This window comes from Ornithodoros turicata, chromosome 2 (genome assembly GCF_037126465.1).
Source record: "Ornithodoros turicata isolate Travis chromosome 2, ASM3712646v1, whole genome shotgun sequence".
Taxonomy (NCBI): domain Eukaryota; kingdom Metazoa; phylum Arthropoda; class Arachnida; order Ixodida; family Argasidae; genus Ornithodoros; species Ornithodoros turicata.
In genome coordinates this window covers 70,498,087-70,519,088 of record NC_088202.1, presented here as the reverse complement: position 1 = coordinate 70,519,088, position 21,002 = coordinate 70,498,087, and the positions used below count along the sequence as shown (strand labels likewise).

The following is a 21,002-nucleotide window of genomic DNA, read 5'->3' as shown; positions in this document are numbered from 1 at the left end:
TTCCATCGAGTTCAACAGATGCATCACTCCAAATGAGAAGAATGTGCTTGTTTTCTTGTTTTTCTTTTTTTTTCTGAATTCGGAGATGAGCCTGCACATTTCCACATGACGTCGGTTTACATATCCTTCTATAGACTTATATAAGCGTTACAAACTGCTGCTGGCCATATCAATAATACGTTTTACCGAGAAGACATCAATGATCGTGGTAACGTGAAATGCGATGCCTACACCATCGAATCAATAGTAAAAAGTCCATGCTGCGAAGGTACAACTTTCAAAGGTACAACAAAGCGAAAGGCAAACTGTAGAGGCTAGGATTTTGTAGAGAAAGAGCCAAGCGCTTATGCGAATAGATATGCTTATATATATTATCTATATTTAGACTATGGTTTCTGCTCTCACAAGATGAGACAGCACCGCCCTCCTATTTTACTGCGTCTTAGGTAAGGACAACAACTTTATTGTGAGATGATGAATGGGGAGTTTCATTATGTAAGAAAAGCCTTATGCAGGCATCCCGATGCCTACTTCGTTCTCCGTTGAAGAAGCCAATCGACAAGAAGCCAACCATTAAGCGCAAATCTAGGGAACCACATAAAGGTACGGCTTCTTTCATAATATTGAATAATTTGGATGCATCAAAACCATTAAAAAGCGTCTTGTACCACCCACGATGACGTCAAGATCCGAAGTAACTTAAAAGTAATTATTTTGATTAGGTAACTTAGGAAGTTCAAGTTGATATTACTTGCGTTAGTAACTTAGTTACATTTTTTCACATATAGTAATTTAGCATGTAACGAGTTCATTTTGTCGAGTAACTTCCTCATCTCTGGTGGCATATGTGCACGGCACTGTTTCGCTGATGTGACGTGAACACGCGTTGTAGAATGTGTTCACCACCACCACCACAATGTGTTCAGCGTCATTCGCTATCACCCCAGGTGGTCGAAATTATCCGCAGTCCTACCCCGCTCACGTACACATACACATACAGGCAGACATCACACATATACAGGCAGACAAACCTTACGTGTAATACACACCACTATTAGCATTTATTTAGTATTATCATTCGCTTGGAAAACAACCCAAACAGCACAATGTACTGAAAGTCGAGTGCAATAGGGGTGGAGGGTATGTGTCTTATCGATGTTCCTTAGTTTCACGAGTCTGTTCAAGGCCTTCCACCTACCCGTCCACCCCTATTGCACCCGACTTTCAGTACGTTTTGCTGCTTGGGAAGCTGTTAATGGTTCACCACCTCTCGGTAGCGCGTCTCCGTCTTCTAGGCTAAAAATAGCCTCCAGGAGTATTTTGGATATCCGACAGAGCAATAGCCAAATCATCAAACTTCCGATCGACAAGCGTGCGCCTATTGGATTTGAACAAAACAACAAGAATTTTATTTTAACGATGATGAACGAGATCTTATTGCGCGTATCGCATGTTGCATGGCGTAAAAGAATGCCAATTGAAAAGTTAACCAGATAAGCTGTCGGAACACTGAAGGTTAGCGCAAAAGGTCGCCAGCATCTGCCTGTCACGTGTAGAAATATACACGACTAAAATAACTTTGCATCTTTATGGTGGCTTGTTTCCTCGTCGACATCAGCACGGTCTCAAGGTTAGTGAAAGAGTGGTGGGAGAAGCTTCGCCCTTCCTCCTCTTGATGATTATATATAACGTGCAAAGAAGGGTGTATACAGGTTTCGAGTCTGCAAGGGCCTTATTCATCATCAACAGTAAGTTCTTTTCATCATCTAAAATCGTAGCTGCTGCATGATAGCGTAAAACGCGTAAAAAATTGACTTCAAATGAAGTTCGCGCTTAGAAAGGATGAACCTCGAAATAAACTGATCAAAATCCCCGATGCAAAATAAACTGCTCGAAATAAATGTTATCTGACTATAAAATTGACAGTCGCGGGCAGGAAAATGCCAACAGCGAACTTAGACTAATCTGGATGTACAAATGCAAATACCGATCTTGGACTAACCCAACTATAAGCTAACATGCTGTTTCGTCGTGGCCGCCCTGCTAAGCCTAACGGCCACTAATTCGCTAAAACGACTTGGACAGACATCGAAAGCCCGGGGACTTGACAGGTTAAATAGTGATACCGGATCTCTAAACGCGGCATATCATCTTACGAAGCAATCAATCATTCTTCTTGGTTTTCCTTGTTTCTAAACCGGGAATTTCGCAACCGGGAATATCGAGGTCCTCCCCTTAGAAACGGGACACAGACCACAGTATAAAAGACAGCACGCGCTTTAGAAGGAACACGCGCTCTTCTACTGTGTTCCTTCGGTATACGCTTCCTTTGAAGTCTAAATGTACCAATTAGCCCAATGTAAGATGCTCTCAGATTTTTATTATGGATGTCCAATTTAATAAACTCGCGTAAAAATTAATGAGTTAAAAAAATTAAAATTTCAATAACGGAGAGAGACAACTGTATAGCGCAATCCAAATAATGAAGCTTCCTGTTCCCCGCACTTATTTTTTCGAATGCCCGTCCATACGTTTTGATATCCATCACATTTTTAAATTTTCTAACGCTTCCTTGGGTTCGTGAGAGGGGGAGATATGTTTAACAGAAAGAAAAGAAATGAGGAAATGTTCGAGGAAAAGGAGTTGTTCATGAGAGCAGTATAGCACCGAAGTCCCGAAGACCCGGTGCAGATCTCGTTTGCGCTGCTCCACTGGGCATGCACATACACAAGAACGCAGAATCTCGGAATCTCAGTTTTTAACCTAGCTCTATTAAACACTATTACATTTCGCCTTTGGAACCACCAACCAGGGAATAAATCTAGTCATACCAGCTGTTGTTGCGCTCAAGAACGAAAACATTCTATTCCGGTATGGCATAATGGCACACTGCCATCACCACCACCACCACCGGTATCGCGATACACCGACGTCACTGCCATAGTAACATGGACAGGGTTCAATAGCATCGGTATACAACAGCCGGTGATGAACTCACTCATACGAAGGAATCCACCCGTGAGTGTGCTTTCGCACTCACTCTCATGAACGACCTGAGGCCTTCACGTTCACCCTGGGAGACTCCGTGACAGAGAGACTCCGGAGCCTCTGAAATTTGAATGGCACCAAGATTAACCTCGTGGCGGGTAGGTGCTCACACTGCAGTGCCTCTTACGCGACTCCCTTGACCTCACTCCCATTCACCTCGTCGGTGTGGAGTCCGTCACGAGTGACTTCAACCGACTATGGAGAATGGGGAAGTCGATGCCACATGCATTGTGGTTGTCGTATCAGTCTCAGCCACACATATTTTGGGAAGATGACGTGGCTGTATATTTCCCTCGATAGACATCGTCTGTTGAAGCCCGCGTTACGTATAGACGACCCTCTGTTTACAAACATGTGACGTAACGAGAAGACCGGTTCGAGGTTATATTTTGCTGTGGTGGGCAAGAAGCGGGGAAAACGCGTCAGCTGATAGGCTGATAAAGCTGATAATGCCCACCAGCATGCTCTGCGCGGCGGCGAAGCGTAATCGACGAAGTAGGGGCTCAGGACGTCTATCCAACGGGTTAAGAGATCCTCCGAGTCAAGAGATCCACCGGTGGATCCCTTGACTCGGTGGATCACTTGACCCGTTGGATAGACGACCTGCACCCCTACGTCATCGCCTACGTTTCACCGCCGCGCAGAGCATGCTGGCGGGCACCTATCAACCTTATCAGCCTTTTCGGCCTATCAGCCGACGGGTTTTTGCCGCTTCTTGCCCACCACAGCAAAATATAACCTCGAACTGGTCTTCTCGTTACGTCACATGTTTGTAAACAGAGGGCCGTCTATACCTACGCTTACCTACACGATAGAGAAAAAGTGACCGTGTCGCTCTCATCTTATAAGGTGGCTTGGCAACGGTGTCCTATAACGGTGACCTATGCTCTCGGGATATATATACGGGAACATGACAAGAAGGCTGCAAAGGTTTAACGAAGTGCTAATAGAACACTGTGCAGGGAAAGGACCCTTTGACCTCACAGGCGGAGTATGTACGGAGAGGGTCTCACATCTGTCCAGTTCGCTACTCTTGTGGTCCTATCCGGTACATGTGGCAAAACCAAAGCCTTATACACGCATCTTTCCCAAGGCAACTGTGACATAGCTCAATGAGCGCGTTGCTCACTCGCTGAGCACGATGGGCGAGGGCCAGTCTTGGCACATTTATTTATTTCGACAAAATCCAAGGGTTCAAGGACAGGGGGATTTGATACGAGACGGTGGGCACGAATGCGTGAATAAACCAGTACATATTCACATAAGTGAATGTTGCCGAGGTCTTGTACTGGTAAGCTCTTTTTTTTTCTCACAAACTCTCTAGTAAACAAAATATAAACGGAGGCCATCTATTCTCTTTTCTTTTAGGATAACCATGAATACAACCGTGTTCATTTTCTTGTTTGCGGTGGTGCTGGCAGGGTAAGGAATCATTCATGTCTCCTCTGTCTTACTTTGCTCTAATGTACACTAACCCGCGCCCTCAGAAACTGCAAGTCAGACCAGCAACACAAATGCTCAGTTTTTATAAAGGAGTGTGAATATGAGCTATTAAAATACCTCCCGGGTGCTTTGGGACTGACATCTCCACTTTCTTCTTTCTCTAATCATTTCATTTAATCATAATAATCCTTCCTCAGGAGGCAGTTTAGTTACCATTTTCGGAAGAATAAGAAAATATGGGAGACCGCGAATCGAGCATTTTGGGAAACCGGAAGCGGGACAAGGATTTTGATTTCTCTGATCGCAATATGTACAGACCTTGAGTGGAGTGTTATACCTGCAAATTGCGATGGCAGCAATGAACAAAATCGCATATTCATGAGTTTGACGGCTCGATATGAAGCTATCAATTCGAACTTGATTTATTTTGAAAGCAAACCACAGGTCTGACTTCTTTGCATTTTGGTATATCCAGATAATAGATTGCCCAAACAAATCTCATTAATTAGTTTCACATTTTCATTTCTTGCATAACTTAGTTTGAATTAACTCTTTTAGCCTTACGTGGCTTTGATCAAGTTTTAGTTGGAGAGCAGACCTCCTGGTATGGAAGAAGCCTGAGAACTGCCGCGGATGTATGCCTATTCTGTAAACGAATAAGAATTCAAACATAAATTCTGAAAGTTCTTATCAAGAAGGGAAAACCCCTTTAGAGGTGCTAAGCGGGTAAAAGTATTTTGAATAAATGAAGGAGGAGGAAAGGAAACTGTCGGCCAAGGACAAGGGCTTTTTAACATTCTGTGGGCGACGTGACCTATCTTTACTATCACAGCATCCATTTGTGCTCTGTACAACGTGTCATGGTCGTGTGAATTCAAATGTGACTACCATGCGTCTTTAGCGGTATCGCTGGATTGTCATCGTAACCCCCTTTCGATCAGTAGCAGCAGGTAGTGTGCAGCAGTAAACTTGCTTGCGTAGAAGATGCGAGCATACATTGAGACGCCAAACTTGTACAAGATGCTCACAAAAAGTATTCAAGTTAAGTTTACTGAGTACCTGGCAAAAAAAGTAACTGAGTAGAGTACTGAACAGCCCATCTTGAAAAGTATTTAACATAGAGTATTAAGGACCCTTAAAATTAATTCGTTACTTTCGAGGTACTTTGAAGTCACAGTTGGACTTCCATATCAAGAAATACGAAGAGCGTGAATGCGCACGAATGCTCTGCCGTTACTGCCGTTTTTTTTTTCCTGATCGTTGCTTCAACATCACAAAGGGAAATTAATATTTTACGTGCCCCCTCTCGCTACGGCTTTCGACATCGGTCTTCTATCCTACCCGCTAGGTGTCTCAAAGGTTTACCCGCCGTACGCTTCAGGAAAACACATCGCCTCATGCATGCTCCAAAACCGGAGCGATGCACTCTACCCCTTCCCAAGAGGGACGTGGATGTCCCGAATATCTGAGAGGCTAAAGCGTATGTAAAGCACAAAGCGCACTGCCGAGACAAAAGAGAATTTTCCGCTCGACCTCCGTGTCATGTACAGAGAAGTATCTTTAAAGTAACATGGAAAGTGAGTAGAAGTTATTGAAAAAGTATTTAAGCTAGGTTATTAAATACTGACCTCTGAAAGTATTTGCAAGATACCACCACCACCACCACCAACAACAATAAATGAAGAAGTGATGATGACATGGGATGTTTCCCAAAGTTACTCGCAAAAGTATTTAAGATTCGTAACTTGCATACTCTACTCACGTTACTGTATAGAAGTCGGATTGAGACATATACATATAGCCTACATACAAGTCCCCTCGATGTACAGAGAGAAGTCTCAACAAAGGGGGCGAGTACGTGCCTCGCTCAGTGAGGCTCATGGCAAGCAAGCAAGCAAGCAAGGAAGGACCGAAAAGACACGTTATTATGGTGCATTATTAATAAAGCTTGCGTGTCAAGCAACAGGAAACCTCGGTGCGACGTAACGGTAGCGCACTCGACCAGTAATACACTAATACAGTAATAAACTAATAAGTACAGAATTACTTGAAATATACGCTGCGCTATGAAAAACAGCTTAAGAGGGGATACGAGTGAGGCGACATCTCCGATTCACGATTTTTTCGCTCGTAGATGGCGCCACACGAACATACGGGTCTCAGCCTGGAGGAAGCTGTAACCATTACCCTTAGTACAAATAACTCACTCCTCCGCAGGATTGTGTAGTCCCAAAAACACGTGTGACCTCCTTGACTATTGAGATGCAGGGATCTCACGTCATGTTTGGGTTGCCAAGGTCAACTCAGCTACAAAGAAAGGAGGAGGTCCCGACGAAAGCCAATTCTTCCCTTTTGTCCCTTTGTGGACTGCATCTGGTGACTTCTTGATGTTATGCTATCTTAGCTTGTCTGACTTTCTGGACGCAGCGCGGAGTCCAAATGTTTCGTTGGCCCTCGCTTATTTATATTCACCTGCTGATTTTTCTTTGGCGCCGAGTTCTCACACTAAAACATTTTGCGGACGCATTTTGTATTTAACTGACTATTCTGATTTAGTGTATTTACCTTGCGTCTGTGTGCAAGTGAATCTAAATTTATTTGTCGCTACAAACATTAACCGAATAAGTCCTCCGAAAGCTAGACAAGATAAGCCGTGGGGCAGACCTTTGCATTTTGTCTTCTTTATTTGTTTTTTTTTTTTCTTCCTCGGACAGCGTGCATGTGCAGAGATCCAAGACTGCAGATGCATACTCTAAATGAGGGGAACGAATGTTTTTATTGTAGATGGGTAGAAATCCAGCGAACCGGTAGAGATATTTCGAGCGAAGCCGCCGATATTTCGAACAGAGACTGTTGAAGAAGAACAGTCTCTGAAGAACAGTCTCTGTTCGAAATATCGGCGGCTTCTGTCCTGTGGCCACTCTCTTCCTAATGTTTTCATTGATTGATTTGTAAAAGAAAAAAATGGAGATGTTAGTCCCGAGCCACTCGGAACTAGTGCTTTATATGCTGTTAATTTAATATGTTTTGTTGTACCATGGCGAAATTTCCTTCTGATAGTTTCCACAGACGAGCGGCTTTCGCACACATATGGATATCCGATTTCAGAACTTTCCCTTTAAATTTGCCGCCAGCAATGAGAAGGGTGCCCAGAAGAAGCACAGACTGTCGGCTGCTCCCAACGTCAGGCCATATTCTTCAATATGTGTAATTCGTCGGATTGTTCCCACTTTTCTGTTTAGCTGTGTTGTTCGTAAATGTCGTCCCCTGAGGAAAATTCATGTTTGGTACGCGTGGACTGGTTGACTTTGGACGTTGACTTTTTACCATATACGACGGTGTGAATGTTTCGATTTTTGAGCACCGAAGCGAGTAATCGTATATCCTATTCCATTTCCTAATCAAATATGGAATTCAATGTTCGAATTCCACATCGAATTGATGCTTCTACTAAACTGAATATATTTGAAGAGACTCGGCACATGGAGAACACACACACACACAAAGAGTAAGCGCTATACTTACGCATACATATATGTACCGTACATGTTTGAATTCCAATACACGTTGTATATGTACCCAATTACTGTTATTCAACGAGTCGCTTAATTTATTCGTATACAATTCCATTTTAAAATGACTATTCAGTATTCACACATAGCATTTCTTTGCCTAGGTAGTTGCTGTGCGTCAGTTTTGGTGAATTTACTTATTGTGTCTTGCAACAATGCGGCCTGTACAGTCATGGGGCTCCCGAGATGTGATACCGCTAGACATATTGAAATATATTTTTGTCTGTCAATTTTGTTGCTTTCGCCCCGCATTTTATTTTCCTCTTTACACATCACCGTGCACATCGATCTGCACACTTCTAAAAAAGAACTTGACATGCTCCTGGTCAATCCGAATGACGTCTTCTCTCCTTATTTGTTGAAACTGGACGGCGTACTACTTTTTGTGACACCTCACATTTGTGCTAATTAGCAGAGAAAATGTTTTTCGTGTTAGCGCTGCGAAGCAACTATTGCTGTACGCGATGAACAGTCGTGGACAGAGGACAGCAGGAGGGAGAGTGACAGGGGGTTAGTATGCGTCCTGGGCCGACTTCAGGGCTAAGTGAGCCGACATTCATCAGGAAAGTCCGACGGAAAACCCAGGGAAAACCTCAGAGAGCACACCTGGTGACAGGATTCAAACCTGTGTCACGTTGTATCAACGAACGTGAAATTGATTGCGGTGCATTCCCTACGAGAAACCGCAAGTGAAAGTAGGTCGAGCTTTCAAAGTAAAAACCCTTAGTAGGTGGTTAGGAATTTTAGTATTTATTTTGAGCCGGAGGACATGAAGACCTGCAATATCGCAACCGGGGATTTCGCAAAAATTCCACGCGTAACAAGATTGGATGTTTCTCGAGGAGACATTTTTTCCGGGGGACATATTTTCCAGGGGACATTTCTTCCGGGAACGTTTTTTCCGGGGACATTTCTTCCGGGGACATTTTTTTCGGGAACTTTTTTTCCGGTTCCCTTACAACATACATGTATCCTTCGAAACCTAGAAAAGATATCAGAAGGTCGAAACTTAAAAGGCCGAAAAATTAAAACATCGAACGATCAGAAGGCTGAAAATTCAGAAAACCGAACTATCAGCAGGCCGGGAAGCAGAAAACCGAATTACCGTAAGGTCGAAAAGTAAGGAAGCCAAGATACGGAAATTGTTATTCCAACTGCGATAAAAAATGAGCTCTACAAAGTAAGTAGGATAGAATTGTTGAGAATTAATACAGGGAATAAATCGTTTCATCAAACTTCCCTTTAGATAACGTACTTTCGATCACTTAGGCAGAAAACAAAAAGTAAAAGTAGAGATGACTGTGTTATTGCAAGTGTTTATTGTACACGACGACAATCACGTTCGGGTTGCCAAATATATAGAGCGACACCATCTCCTCTAAAATTCGTTGAGTGGGTAGTACAAGTCATTCACTGGCAATCACCCATCAGGCACTTTCTTTTTGTAAACATGTCCCCAAGAGTCTAGGCAGCTAAGACGCTCAGACTTGCAAATACAGGTTGCAGTACATCAGTGCAAATAGTGTTCCGTGAATTTTGGAAGCAAGGCTTTTTTTTTTTCAGAACTTGCCATTTTTTGAGTCAATATACCCAATAAGCACCCTTCTTTTGGGTGTAATATGTGACACCCATCATTGGACCCCGAGCCCGAGAACTGGGGAGACTGAACTATCGAAAGCCAGAGGCCACCAAGAAAGGAAAAATATATAATCGAAAAGTTACACCTGCTACATCAGGTAGATCCACAGCGCTGTGCTCAGGACAGGTATTGGGAATTAATGTGCTAAATGCTTTTTATGCATTTAAAATAACTTTGTATGACCTTGTCCAGCGCATGCCCCTTTTTGGCAGCATCCCTCGTGTACTGGGGTTGATCTTACAGCTGTGGATAGAGAAAGAGCTTCTTTTGAAAAAGTTCTGTTAAAAAGTTAATTTCTACGTGGAGTCTATTTCAACGTTTTATTCATAAATTATTAATTTCGCAGACATCCTCTTGGAATTCCTTATTTTTCGGCCTTTCCATAATCCGGTCTTTGACTGTTTGATATTACCTAATTAAAAAAAGAAAAAAGAAACTGTCTTCCAATTTCAACACATCGGGAGGGCGAACGATAACACCACTCGGTCTCACTGTGCCTCACCTCCCCCCTCTGACCTCCCCTAACCCTACCGTTCTTTTTACGTGCATGCGATGCGAGACGAATATTGTGTGGCTGTGTAGCAAAGCTTTCCTGGTCTATGCCGCCTATTCTCCCTATTCTCACTGAAGGCCTTCCCATTATTTTGCGACGACCTACTCAACGTGGATCTCTTCAGACAGGTTTCACGACCTCAATTTCGCGCTTCCGCTGCCGGGGAAACCCCTTCTGGGATAGGGTGCCAGAACAGTGACTGCATTCCGCGGAACGATATGAAGTTCTCTTCTGACCAGCAATGTGGCGCTACTGTACGATGGCAAGACGGGGCAGTTCACGGAGCCGTACATACCTTAAGTTTTTTCAATATCGTGAACAACTGGAGGCATGGACAGACATGACATGGACACGTAAATATTCAAGAAAGAATTCCGCGTAAATGCTACTGATTACATTTCACATATGTGCTACAGTAAACGAGCTACGAACTTCCAAAAGCGAGAGACCGAACTTATAAATTTTTTGCAGCTTTCGTAAGGTTTTTAAAAACTTCTGCAAAAAAAATTGCAAATGTCTCCAATGCGAATTTTTTGAAATTCTAAAATCTATCAAACAAGGCCATTTTGGTCCAAATCGGTTCAGTATTAGCTGCAAAAGATCGCATTGTTTCGCCCATAGAGAATACATGGGGCCGCCGGAGGTCGTATCCCCTCTTAACCTTATTGCATTCACTTAGGCAATCACTCTTAAAAATAAGGTCGGTACGCTTACTAACTAAAAACTAACCACTTACTTGTCACACCAGCCACTAAGATCTTAGTAACGGTAGGTAGTAAAAGTGGCGGTAGTAACATTTACTAACTGAAGAGGCTAGTAAAAAGCACTACCTCCATCAGTCGGTCTTAGCTGATAGCACTGACTGTGGCTAGTAAAAGCGCGACCTTCACCTAGTGAAAATAACAAAGTGTACGCTGGTAAAAAAAGAAAAGAAAAAAGCATACACGGCTTGCGTATGATTTCGGAAAAAAGCAACGCAAATTTTTTTCAGCGCCAATATATTTCCCACCTTGTATATAGAAGTAGTCACAAACATACTTAGCTCTGTCACCTCTGCCTGTGTGCGTGTGTGTGTGTGGGGGGGGGGTACGCGAGCGAGACTGCGCCTACACAAACTCACATTCCCAAAGCATGGGTGTGAACGAAAAAGGACAGCTCATCCTAGCAGACTGCCATTTGTTGGAGAACAAATACTGAAATAATGCATCGCAATTTCTCAGATAACGAAGCCGCCACCAGCCGCGAAGCGACTTCTTGGGTGTGGACGCTCGCATACGGTTGTCCCAGGAGTAAATAATACGCTACCGTAGGTCTCTCCCGTATTGAATAAAATGCTACTCTACTAACACCTGTGTTTTTAAATCAAATTACCGTTTAGCTCGGATAATATTGCCTACATCACAAATTAACGGGCACAAAATAACATGTAGGAAACAAGTATCGATCTAGTAACAGCTACTAAGCAAAACTTTCTGGCTAGTAACGGCAGCATTTACTGCTTCCCACAACTCTTAGCTAGTACTCAGCTAGTGTCAAACTAGTAACGCACTTCGTGGGTAGTAACTGCAGTCGTTACCACCTTTTCACTAGCCATTTTTCTAAGAGTGATGGTCAGTCTTTCTTTATATATGATTCACATGATGTGAAGCAGATATATTTAGGCTAGAAAAGAGTAGTGATGATAGTCTGTCCGATCTGTATGGATGAAGGGGGAGATGATGCCCCCACAGCCCAAGCTCAAGGGGGGCGGTCGCCCCTATTGCCCCGACCTTTCGACGTCCGTGACTGCATTCATTGGTATTTAGGCGTTGGAAGCCATAGGAAGTGTGTTTGTTCCTGTGTATCGCTTTTGCTTTCTGCCATGACGTAAACTATTCTCGGCTTGTTTCTGATGTCTGCGATTTAGGGTACTATCCACCAGCCCACCCAACTGTGAGCACGTGGTCTGTGCACAAGTAAAGTGCGCAGCTGTGGACTGCGCCTGTGGTTCCTACAAGGGCGCCTGCGGCTGTTGTGATATCTGTTACAAGGCGAGTACCCAGTGCACGTGAAGAATAAGGGTTTGTAGGACACTTACTGCTTGTTGGCAGCTGGCATGTACGTCTTGTCCAGAATGAACCCTGAAATAGGCACCTTGTCATTCCTATCGCGTTTCTTCCGCAGCCACTGTTTCAAGTGTTTGAAGCTGTCAATCATCTCAAATACAAGCGCATTAGAATTACTATAGGGAATAGTGGACTCCATTACCTCAGTAGTATCATTTTCTATTCTTATCTATAGTGCACTGGGGAGACCTGTGTGCCACTCCATCAGGACCGATGCGTCTCCGACGAGCGCTGCATTCTCAAAGAAGATGCAGACATACACCAAGGAGCTAGTGGAGTTTGTGGCTTGAAGGGATCACGTTATCCCCCACCCGTACGTCCCGTCCATTCTGCCGACCAACACAAGGACCATCACCCGAGCCACCACGCCGGACACTCCGGGGATCACCACACGAGCCACCACGCTGGACACTCCGGGGATCACCACAAAGACCACCACTCCGAGCACAACTAGGCGCATCCCACGGGCGGAAACCATACAACCAGCTGCACGCATTCCAAGTAAAGGCATTACGAATGTGTGACTGCGCTTGCAGCCATGCTCAGCATTCCGCCTCTTGATATTTCGTTATTCACTAGCTGTCTGTGAATGTCCTAACGGGCCTTTCAACTTCATGGAAACCTCTGCATGGGCAGAACGAACTGAAATTTGTTCCGTGTTAGAATGCGTGTTCGGAATATGCACGGCCATTGTGCAGAGTTGTCTGGAAGTAGCCACTGTTTTGTAACAATATCAAATGTGTGATAGGCACTTGAGTTGTCGAAATTTTCGTCAGCATGGTACGCTTATGCGCTTAGAAATAGTAGGAAGCTCGTATACGTACACGACTTTTGTCTGTGAAGTAAATAAACGTCGCTTCTTCAAATGTCATGACAATTGCCTATTCCACTTCGCGGCTGTTTTGAGCTGACTTCCGTCTTGTCCTTTGGGCGTGCAGTACTTTTTCTGACGGATCGCTTCGTGTTGAACTGTTTCCAATTCATTATACTTTGCATTGCATCGGGACCTTACACAGCTGTCCACCGCTGCTAATCGAGTTCTGGCGACTCATATATAGGATGTCTGCGCTACCTGTGGACACATTAAAAAAAAGATAAATGCCTTTTTCCAATTACAATATCTGGCGACATATTCTTGGTTAAGTGGGCCACCTTATGGCCGCCGCACTAGCGACCTTCTAGAGCGCTGCCCTAATTAATTTTCACGAATAAACTTTTAATTACAAAATATAGAAGTTCGGCCCCCACACGCACATGATGATGAGGTGGGCGATTCACCGCCGCATGACAACATCTTTTCCCTTTGCCGTTTTCAGAACTGAGCAAACATAGGGCGAGGAAGCGGCCCCGGAGAAATGACAGACTTGGGAGCTCATTTTTTGTTGCTCTCCCAGAAACGCAGGGAATAAAAGAAGCAATGTTTGTTCTCATTCGCTCCTAAGGGCAAGGGACGAGCGCATTTCTATCGTCTTTTCGGAGTAATCCTGGCGCTAGTAATCCGTTTTTCCTTTCTGTTTTCTTTTATATATATATCTATTTTTTTTTTCTAGCCAGTGATGAAAACACACTCACTGCAACGCATGGCGCCATATCGAACCCCTTATTGCTACAGGTGAGCACGGATACCATTGAAAGCCCTCGTGCATGTAGGATCCTCGGCTGCATACGCGCGGATATATAGTATATTCTAACATCCGCGGTCACTTCACCTGTAGGAAAAAATATGCGTGACGAAAATGATTTTGTCACGCGTACCACGTGGATAATCGCCTATAATTGCACACCTCTACTTATTGATGTGAACGGGAAGGCTCATGCTGACAAGAAGATATGTCGCTAAAAGCGTTCGGTCAATGACAGCTGTTGAAACACACACGTTGCACATATAGAAAAGAGTATGTTTTTAGGAAGAAATCTTCCCGGGAGATGTACCGCAAAGGATACTTCGTATTGCCAACTGTAGGATTGGATATGCCCAAGGACTTGCCCACATCACGGTTCAAAAATAGTACTGCCTTTGCCCTAAAAACGAAGAGCAGGCATAATAAGAGCAGGCAGGCCCTATGCCCTATGGTAGTTGTATTCTCAACTCTAGGATGGAACAAGCGCAAGTCTTGCTCACATCATGGTAATATGTTTTGTAATGTTGACTGATTAGATGAGCCACAGAATTTGTGAGCCCATCTCGTATTGCCAACTGATGTGTATTCGCAGAAAAAAATGGGATAACAAGGATAGGATAGGATAACTGCAGAATAACAGTAATTAGAGGGCGTTCACCTGCACAATCTAGTGCATCCAACAGCGGAAACATGTATATCGTCTACCTTGAAGTACGGTAAGACTGGTATCTGCGACTTTAAATGCTCATGCCGCGCATGCTAGTGGGACACACGTTATTGCGATCCCACGGTAGAAATGTCATTCTGAGGAAATTAAACTAAAACGTAAAGCACGAGCACAGTATAGTGTGTGAGCATATATAATTCAGCAATGACCGTCAAGTGATCATACAGATTAGCGTCGTAAGTACCGGCGCGAATGCAGGATGGACGGAAATAGTCGGACTTTTGAATATGCAAAATGCAAGCGCTGCCTCATAACTACTCTACCATAACGACAGCTTGCGTCGGGCGCCGTTGAAGGTTCTATTTTTGCATGAAACGGCTATTAGCATCGTCTTTCGTTGACCTTGCGTTATGAAACGAAACCAACAAAACTGCTTTCAAAATAGGCGTAATTTGATGGTGACGGAGATACGAGAAGCCTTTCTGCATTACCCTTACTGCAAGGCGAGAGCAAGCTTACGCAAGCTTAAGAGGCTGGAATGCCCCACACAGAAGGAAGAACAGAAATGTCGAGTAGTAGTAGTAGTACATGAGCTCTAATGGCGCTGTTACAGGGAGAGCACCCGTCATACAACGCGAAAAAGAAAAAAGAAGGAAAAGAGAGATTGAGAGAGAAATCCTTTCACCTCTCTGCAACAGCTCCAGCCCAGTTTTCTCGGCGTATCCATTTCCTCAGCTCGAACTGAACCAGTGCGACTGAAATGTTGCTCATACTGCGTCCATGCATATCTGTATATAGGCTTGATCAAAATACGATCTTCCTGAGGCGACACCTGTATTTCGGGTTTAGAGTCAGCCTAATAATTTTGTTTCAAACATACGCTTGCCTCCCCCCCCCCCCCCCCCCACACACAGAACAAATATATATATATTCTGAACCTCCTCTTCTATGAAACCTTTCACGAGTGCATGGTGCGCGCACTTATATAAACTTGGCACTTATATATAAACTTGGCTAAACACTTCATCAACTTCCCTGTCTTGAATACATCCTGCATGACCTGTTGCTTTCAAACTTTTCCAAAAATAATTGACAATTCGTGACTTCACGTCGCGACCTATGATGATCAGCGATGGAAAGCGATCAGTCTTTTGGAGTAATTTCACCCGCCTATAGATTTACGTGCGCCGAAATCTCTGCGCACCGTATGTAATGTCGCTGGCGGAAGACCGCGTGTCTAAGCAACTTGTACCCTGCAACATCGGTAGGGCTTCGGTCGGGATCGAAACCGCGAGATCAGTGCGCAGACATGCTACCAACTGAAGCTCCCTTGCCAAAACTGTGAACAAAAACAGCGTTCTGAATAACTCGTGTTTGGCCTTTCATCCCAACCACCTATTTATTCACCAATATCCACCTCTTACTCGATAAAGAGGTCGATGGCGCATCTGCTGTGGCCACTGGTTAAGTTCGTGATAGAACACCTGTTGCTGTACGAACTCCGGGTACGCGCGTACGTACGATACCACAGGGCGGAGGTATCTCAGCGGCGGCGGCGGCGGAGGCGACGTTGGAGGTTCTGTTGGTTTATCTTCAGGATTTGGAGAACTTATGCAGCGGTGCTCACATTCCTCGGGCGTTTCGAACCTGTTGTCGTTCCCACCACAACCGCCGTAGGTAAATTCTTCGCAAGCCTTTGTTTCTGCGTTGTAGTAGAACCTCGTGAATGATGCGTAGCACAAGCCAGTGTCAGGAGGCTGAGCACAAAGGCCATTTCTCTCAGCCCTTGTTGTCTTTACTGGAAGATAACGAACCAAAATAACTTATTGAATATATTGGCACCTTGAATTGAGTTCTGTATGCATAAGAGGCCGGTTATCAAACGGTTCACAGATGTGTAAATACACTGAAACTCACATGTTAAGAGACATGCGCTCCCCCATGCGTCTGATTCTCGCAAAACTATGTAGATACAAGGAGACACACTATACGAACATAAAGGTGGCAGCACCGCGATGACTAAAAAGAGAAATAATCTGTGATGTCCCTACATATCGCCACCCATGTCCTGTCCCGAAGCTTTCAGGTGGCACAGACAATTTGCAACAAGGTGTGGCGTCCCTGCACACCTATACACGCACCGCAACCTGTTCGCGTACTGCTATCCAGATTGTCCAACAACTTTCAGGACAGTTGGTCACGCTCTTCCCGCATTCACGCTCTGCATGCACAGCTCCTGAAGAGCGAGACCAACCACATCCCAGAGCGCTCAACCCGAACGACGTGTATACTCATTAGTAAGATATTGCCCCACAACACCAGCCCTACGGGCGTTGTCATTCATGGACACAGGAAGTCAGGACGGAATGCTCCACGGGAAAGTCGCGCATGTTGGTGAAGGATGCTTCATGCGGTGCATGTTGTCACTTGGCCCATTAATACACACTGGTCGAAGACAATATTAGGGTGGTGCGTGTTTTTTCTAACACCATGCCGGCCCGCACCGTTGCACTATTGCCACCTTCGCGGGTGTTTGGGGGCAGGACGATGTTCACTTGACGCAGAGCTTTTTGGAGACGTCAAAACGTAGATGTCGCTTTGCAAGCTGAACCGTCCGTGATGACCGCACGTTATAAATTCAATGACTCAGTAGAGTATTACGTACACATTAGATATTATTATTGATATTATATTATAATTGTAGATACGTTACAGATATAACGAACTCAACGTGTCACCGTCAAGCCTACGTCAGGTGTTGGTTTCTGAACGAAAGCACCAGTTTCTACGGCACTATCTGATACCATCACATCTGTATAGCATTATAGAACATCACAGTATTAAAGAGCAATTACACTCGGCATAAAGGGTGGGCAGCAGCTGGGTACCTTAACTCCATCCATCATGGCCACAACTGTCTCACTCATTACTTTACAGTTCGTAACGTTCTATCGGACGTATTCTATCCGCAATTGTATGCATTATGTAGAAGAACACACCCGGAAAGGCATTTCTTACGTGATGAATTTTTAACATTACATAAATACAAAACGTAATAATATGACGTAAACGTAGAAAACGACGATGTGTTCAAATGTTCGTACCCGCACTGTTCTTAACCGCTGATAGTTTTTGGACAAATAAATTAATAAAATTCCACAAGATTTTTAGACTGCTTCCTAGCTTTCACCACTTTTCATACTTTCACCACGGCTACCCCCAACGTGCCTGCCTATTGAAGATAAAGATACCAATAAGGCAAAACTGAGAGAAAAGAATAAATATGCACCAAGATTAACTTAAAACCTGTGCTGTCACATGAGCCCTGTTTTTTAAAGAGAAAGCAGGAAAGAAACTGTTCGGTAATGCACACCCACAAATGTATTCCCCTGGTGTCGGAATGCCCCCACTACAGAGCACATTCGCATGCATGTGGTAGACACACAGGAGATACGCAAACGCTTGACGGAAGATTTCAAAGAGTAGCAAGCCTTAGATTATGGCTAACAACTCTTAACTCATAATAATAATAAGAAGATAGATACATTTGGGAGTTTTAAGAAACCGTAAGCGCTCTCCGATTCCGAGTCCGTATCGCTGTCTAGTCAATCAGATATCAGCAACGTGACGCCAGCCACTCCAAAGGAATCAGGTGATTGGCTTATCATGTTTTCGGATACGTTATCGTGAAGTTTCTACGTTTGCATAAAACTCACTATCGCACGATTCCTAACTCAACGATGAAACGATCCAATACTCGTTGAAATAAAGTATCGTTATTATTGTCGCAATTCAACAACAGTTCGGGTCCAGCCCTCGAAGCCTTTATTTCGGGTTTCATTTAATTACCTGAAAAATGGGAATAACCAAGGTTTCAGCTCCACGCGCTGTCACTAATTGAGCTACGATTCGATTGACAGTACCATATAACCTAGAATATCTAATAAATTGTGCTTAATTTCGCGCTTGATATAAGTGCTACATAAAATATACACGTACCTTGCAACATGGATATCAGCAGAAAGATGCAGCATACTTTAACCTCCATGGCTGATGTGAGGCAATGCGAGAGATTTCAAGTTTTCGTATGAGGAGGCTCCTTAAATACGTGTCCCTCTCCCATGGGAAACACGTTTCCGTCAATGGCGTTCAGTTACCCGTTTTTTTGTTTCTGTTTTCCTATCTGTCTGCGTAATCAAACGATCCCCACCTCGCGGCGACCAAAGCATTCCACGCAGAGGTAAGTAACCCGCTCTTTGACCTTGGTTTAACAGTCTCCCGGTATACGCGCTTCATTAATCCATTTCTTGAATGTTACATGCTGCTATTTCGACCCTGGATTTTCTTTTTCTTTTTTTCGTGTGCTAGGTGGACGAAAGTACGGACCAGTGTTGACAATATTGTACGGGAAAGAGATTACAGGGAAATGGAGCAACTGGCGAAAGATGGAAGATTTTTTTTGCACAAGTCACGTTGATCATTCAGTGTCGTGCACACTATGGAGTAGCAGCAACTGGGGGGGGGGGGGGGGGGGGGGGGGGGGGGGGGGGAGTGGGTAATTTATTGGCAGAAAAAATAAGGATAAAAGAAAGGGACAGGGTCAGCCATGCAGCACGCCGTCTTGCTATGCTTGCGGCTTGCCAAAAAACGGGAACGGGATAACGGGAAAGAACGGGATAATTGCTTGAACGCGTGTAGAAGCAAGAGAAGATGCAAACCTACTGATGAGAAGCTATAGTTATAGAAGAGAATTAAGATGAGGCCATCTTAATTCACACATTAGTCACGGTGATATATACCAAAGTGCACGCGAAGACCGGTTGCTGTGTCCGTGACCTCGTGAGGTTCATGAGGCACAAGAACCGCTCACACACGTAAATTCTGACTAACATGAACAGGGTTAGAATACACTGCAAGGGTAAAAGTAATGCCTGAAAATCTGGTTTTATTCCTAATTCTTCAATATTTGGGAGAGGGGGGGGGGGGGGGGCTAGCTTCGCTCTCGTTGGTGGACAAGGGCCCGCGGGCCACGTGTTCGAGACCCTGCTCTACATAATGTTAGGCAGCATTGGCTTGCGTCCCATCTTCCTATCAGTGTTGGAACCTCAAGCTGCTCTTTTATGAAGACAATTTGTATGTCGTCTGTTTGCTCGTTTACTTTGAGAGGAAAGCACGATCATAAAAAAAAAAAAGAAAGACGTTAAGCGCTAGACGTTTTCCAAACAGACCTGACAAATGGCTGAGATGGCCTCAAAATGCCCTCAGTGTCGCTGAACAAGGTGCTCAGTGACACGAATGGCGAATTACCTCTATAGGCAAGGATGGAGTTCACCGCATTACATGGATGCTTCGCGAAAGACAGCTGCACGGAGGATTTGGTTTAACAGAGCCTCCCTTCCTTGTCGCAGCGGTTCGTAACCTGCGATGGGAGGTGATTTCGACACCAAAGGAAACGATCCAACCAGTCATCAAGGCAAGGCTTTTCTTGCTCAGCTCTCAATTACTGGAATCCGAAAATGCGGAGTTTTTCGTATAAATCTTCATTATGGGGATTATCGACCAGCTCACCTGCATCGATGCCATCTTGTGGGTGTTTTTGGGAGAGGAGGCAATAAGCAGGCCTTACCTGGGTGGCGGTGTCTCAGCATACGGCGCACCGTATGTAGGAAAGTACGCCATCAGGACATAACAGATAGTCTCAGTTATAGCTATACCGCCTATACGCAAGGAAGTGGCGTGTTCACACTGCGCACGCTCTGTACGCGAGGTCACATTCTGCGCACGTAGGATGTGCACCCGCTATTTTCTTGGGTACGCAAAGCAATTGCACACGGAATATCCATGATTGGGAAGAGTGAGCCTCGGCATATAAAAGGACGACACACGACACCAACATCTCATATGTGAGCAAGCTCAGGCTTCCCCAATCATGGATATAGTCCATCAGCTTGCCTGCATTTATGCCGTTGTGGGCGCACGGAATACGGAGCCTCTCTATAATGTATGAATGCGGATTCTACGTCAAACGATATTTGTTAGCGGGCCCAAGCCGCTGTTGGACCAGCAGAGTCTGCGTTTGCGTGCCGCTCCTGTTTCAGTAAAGAAGGAGCAGCGGCAGCTGAAATACAGGTCGCGCTGACCGAATTTGTAACTTTTCGTTCGGTATTCATTGAAAATGGAGACAAAACGTTACTGGAGCACCGAAAGGGTAGCGAATACGGCGACTGCACAATAACCTGTAACACTGCCCTCTGCACACACCCTAATGACACTTATCGTTCTACTGAATTACGTTAATCGAAATCAAGTGGAGGGATAGACACACACACACGCAAAAGAACAAACAAAAAACA

At 44.5% G+C, this 21,002-nt stretch overlaps 1 protein-coding gene across 1 annotated transcript; it reads left to right on the top strand.

The window, feature by feature from the left end:
* The first annotated feature begins 1,669 nt into the window (after positions 1-1,669).
* Positions 1,670-13,231, top strand: LOC135385547 (uncharacterized). The gene is made up of 4 exons (XM_064614915.1): positions 1,670-1,748; positions 4,417-4,470; positions 12,162-12,285; positions 12,536-13,231. Exons 2-4 carry the CDS (start codon positions 4,424-4,426, stop codon positions 12,812-12,814), a joined length of 450 nt encoding a protein of 149 aa, XP_064470985.1. The 5' UTR covers positions 1,670-1,748; positions 4,417-4,423; the 3' UTR covers positions 12,815-13,231.
* Positions 13,232-21,002: the final 7,771 nt, after the last annotated feature.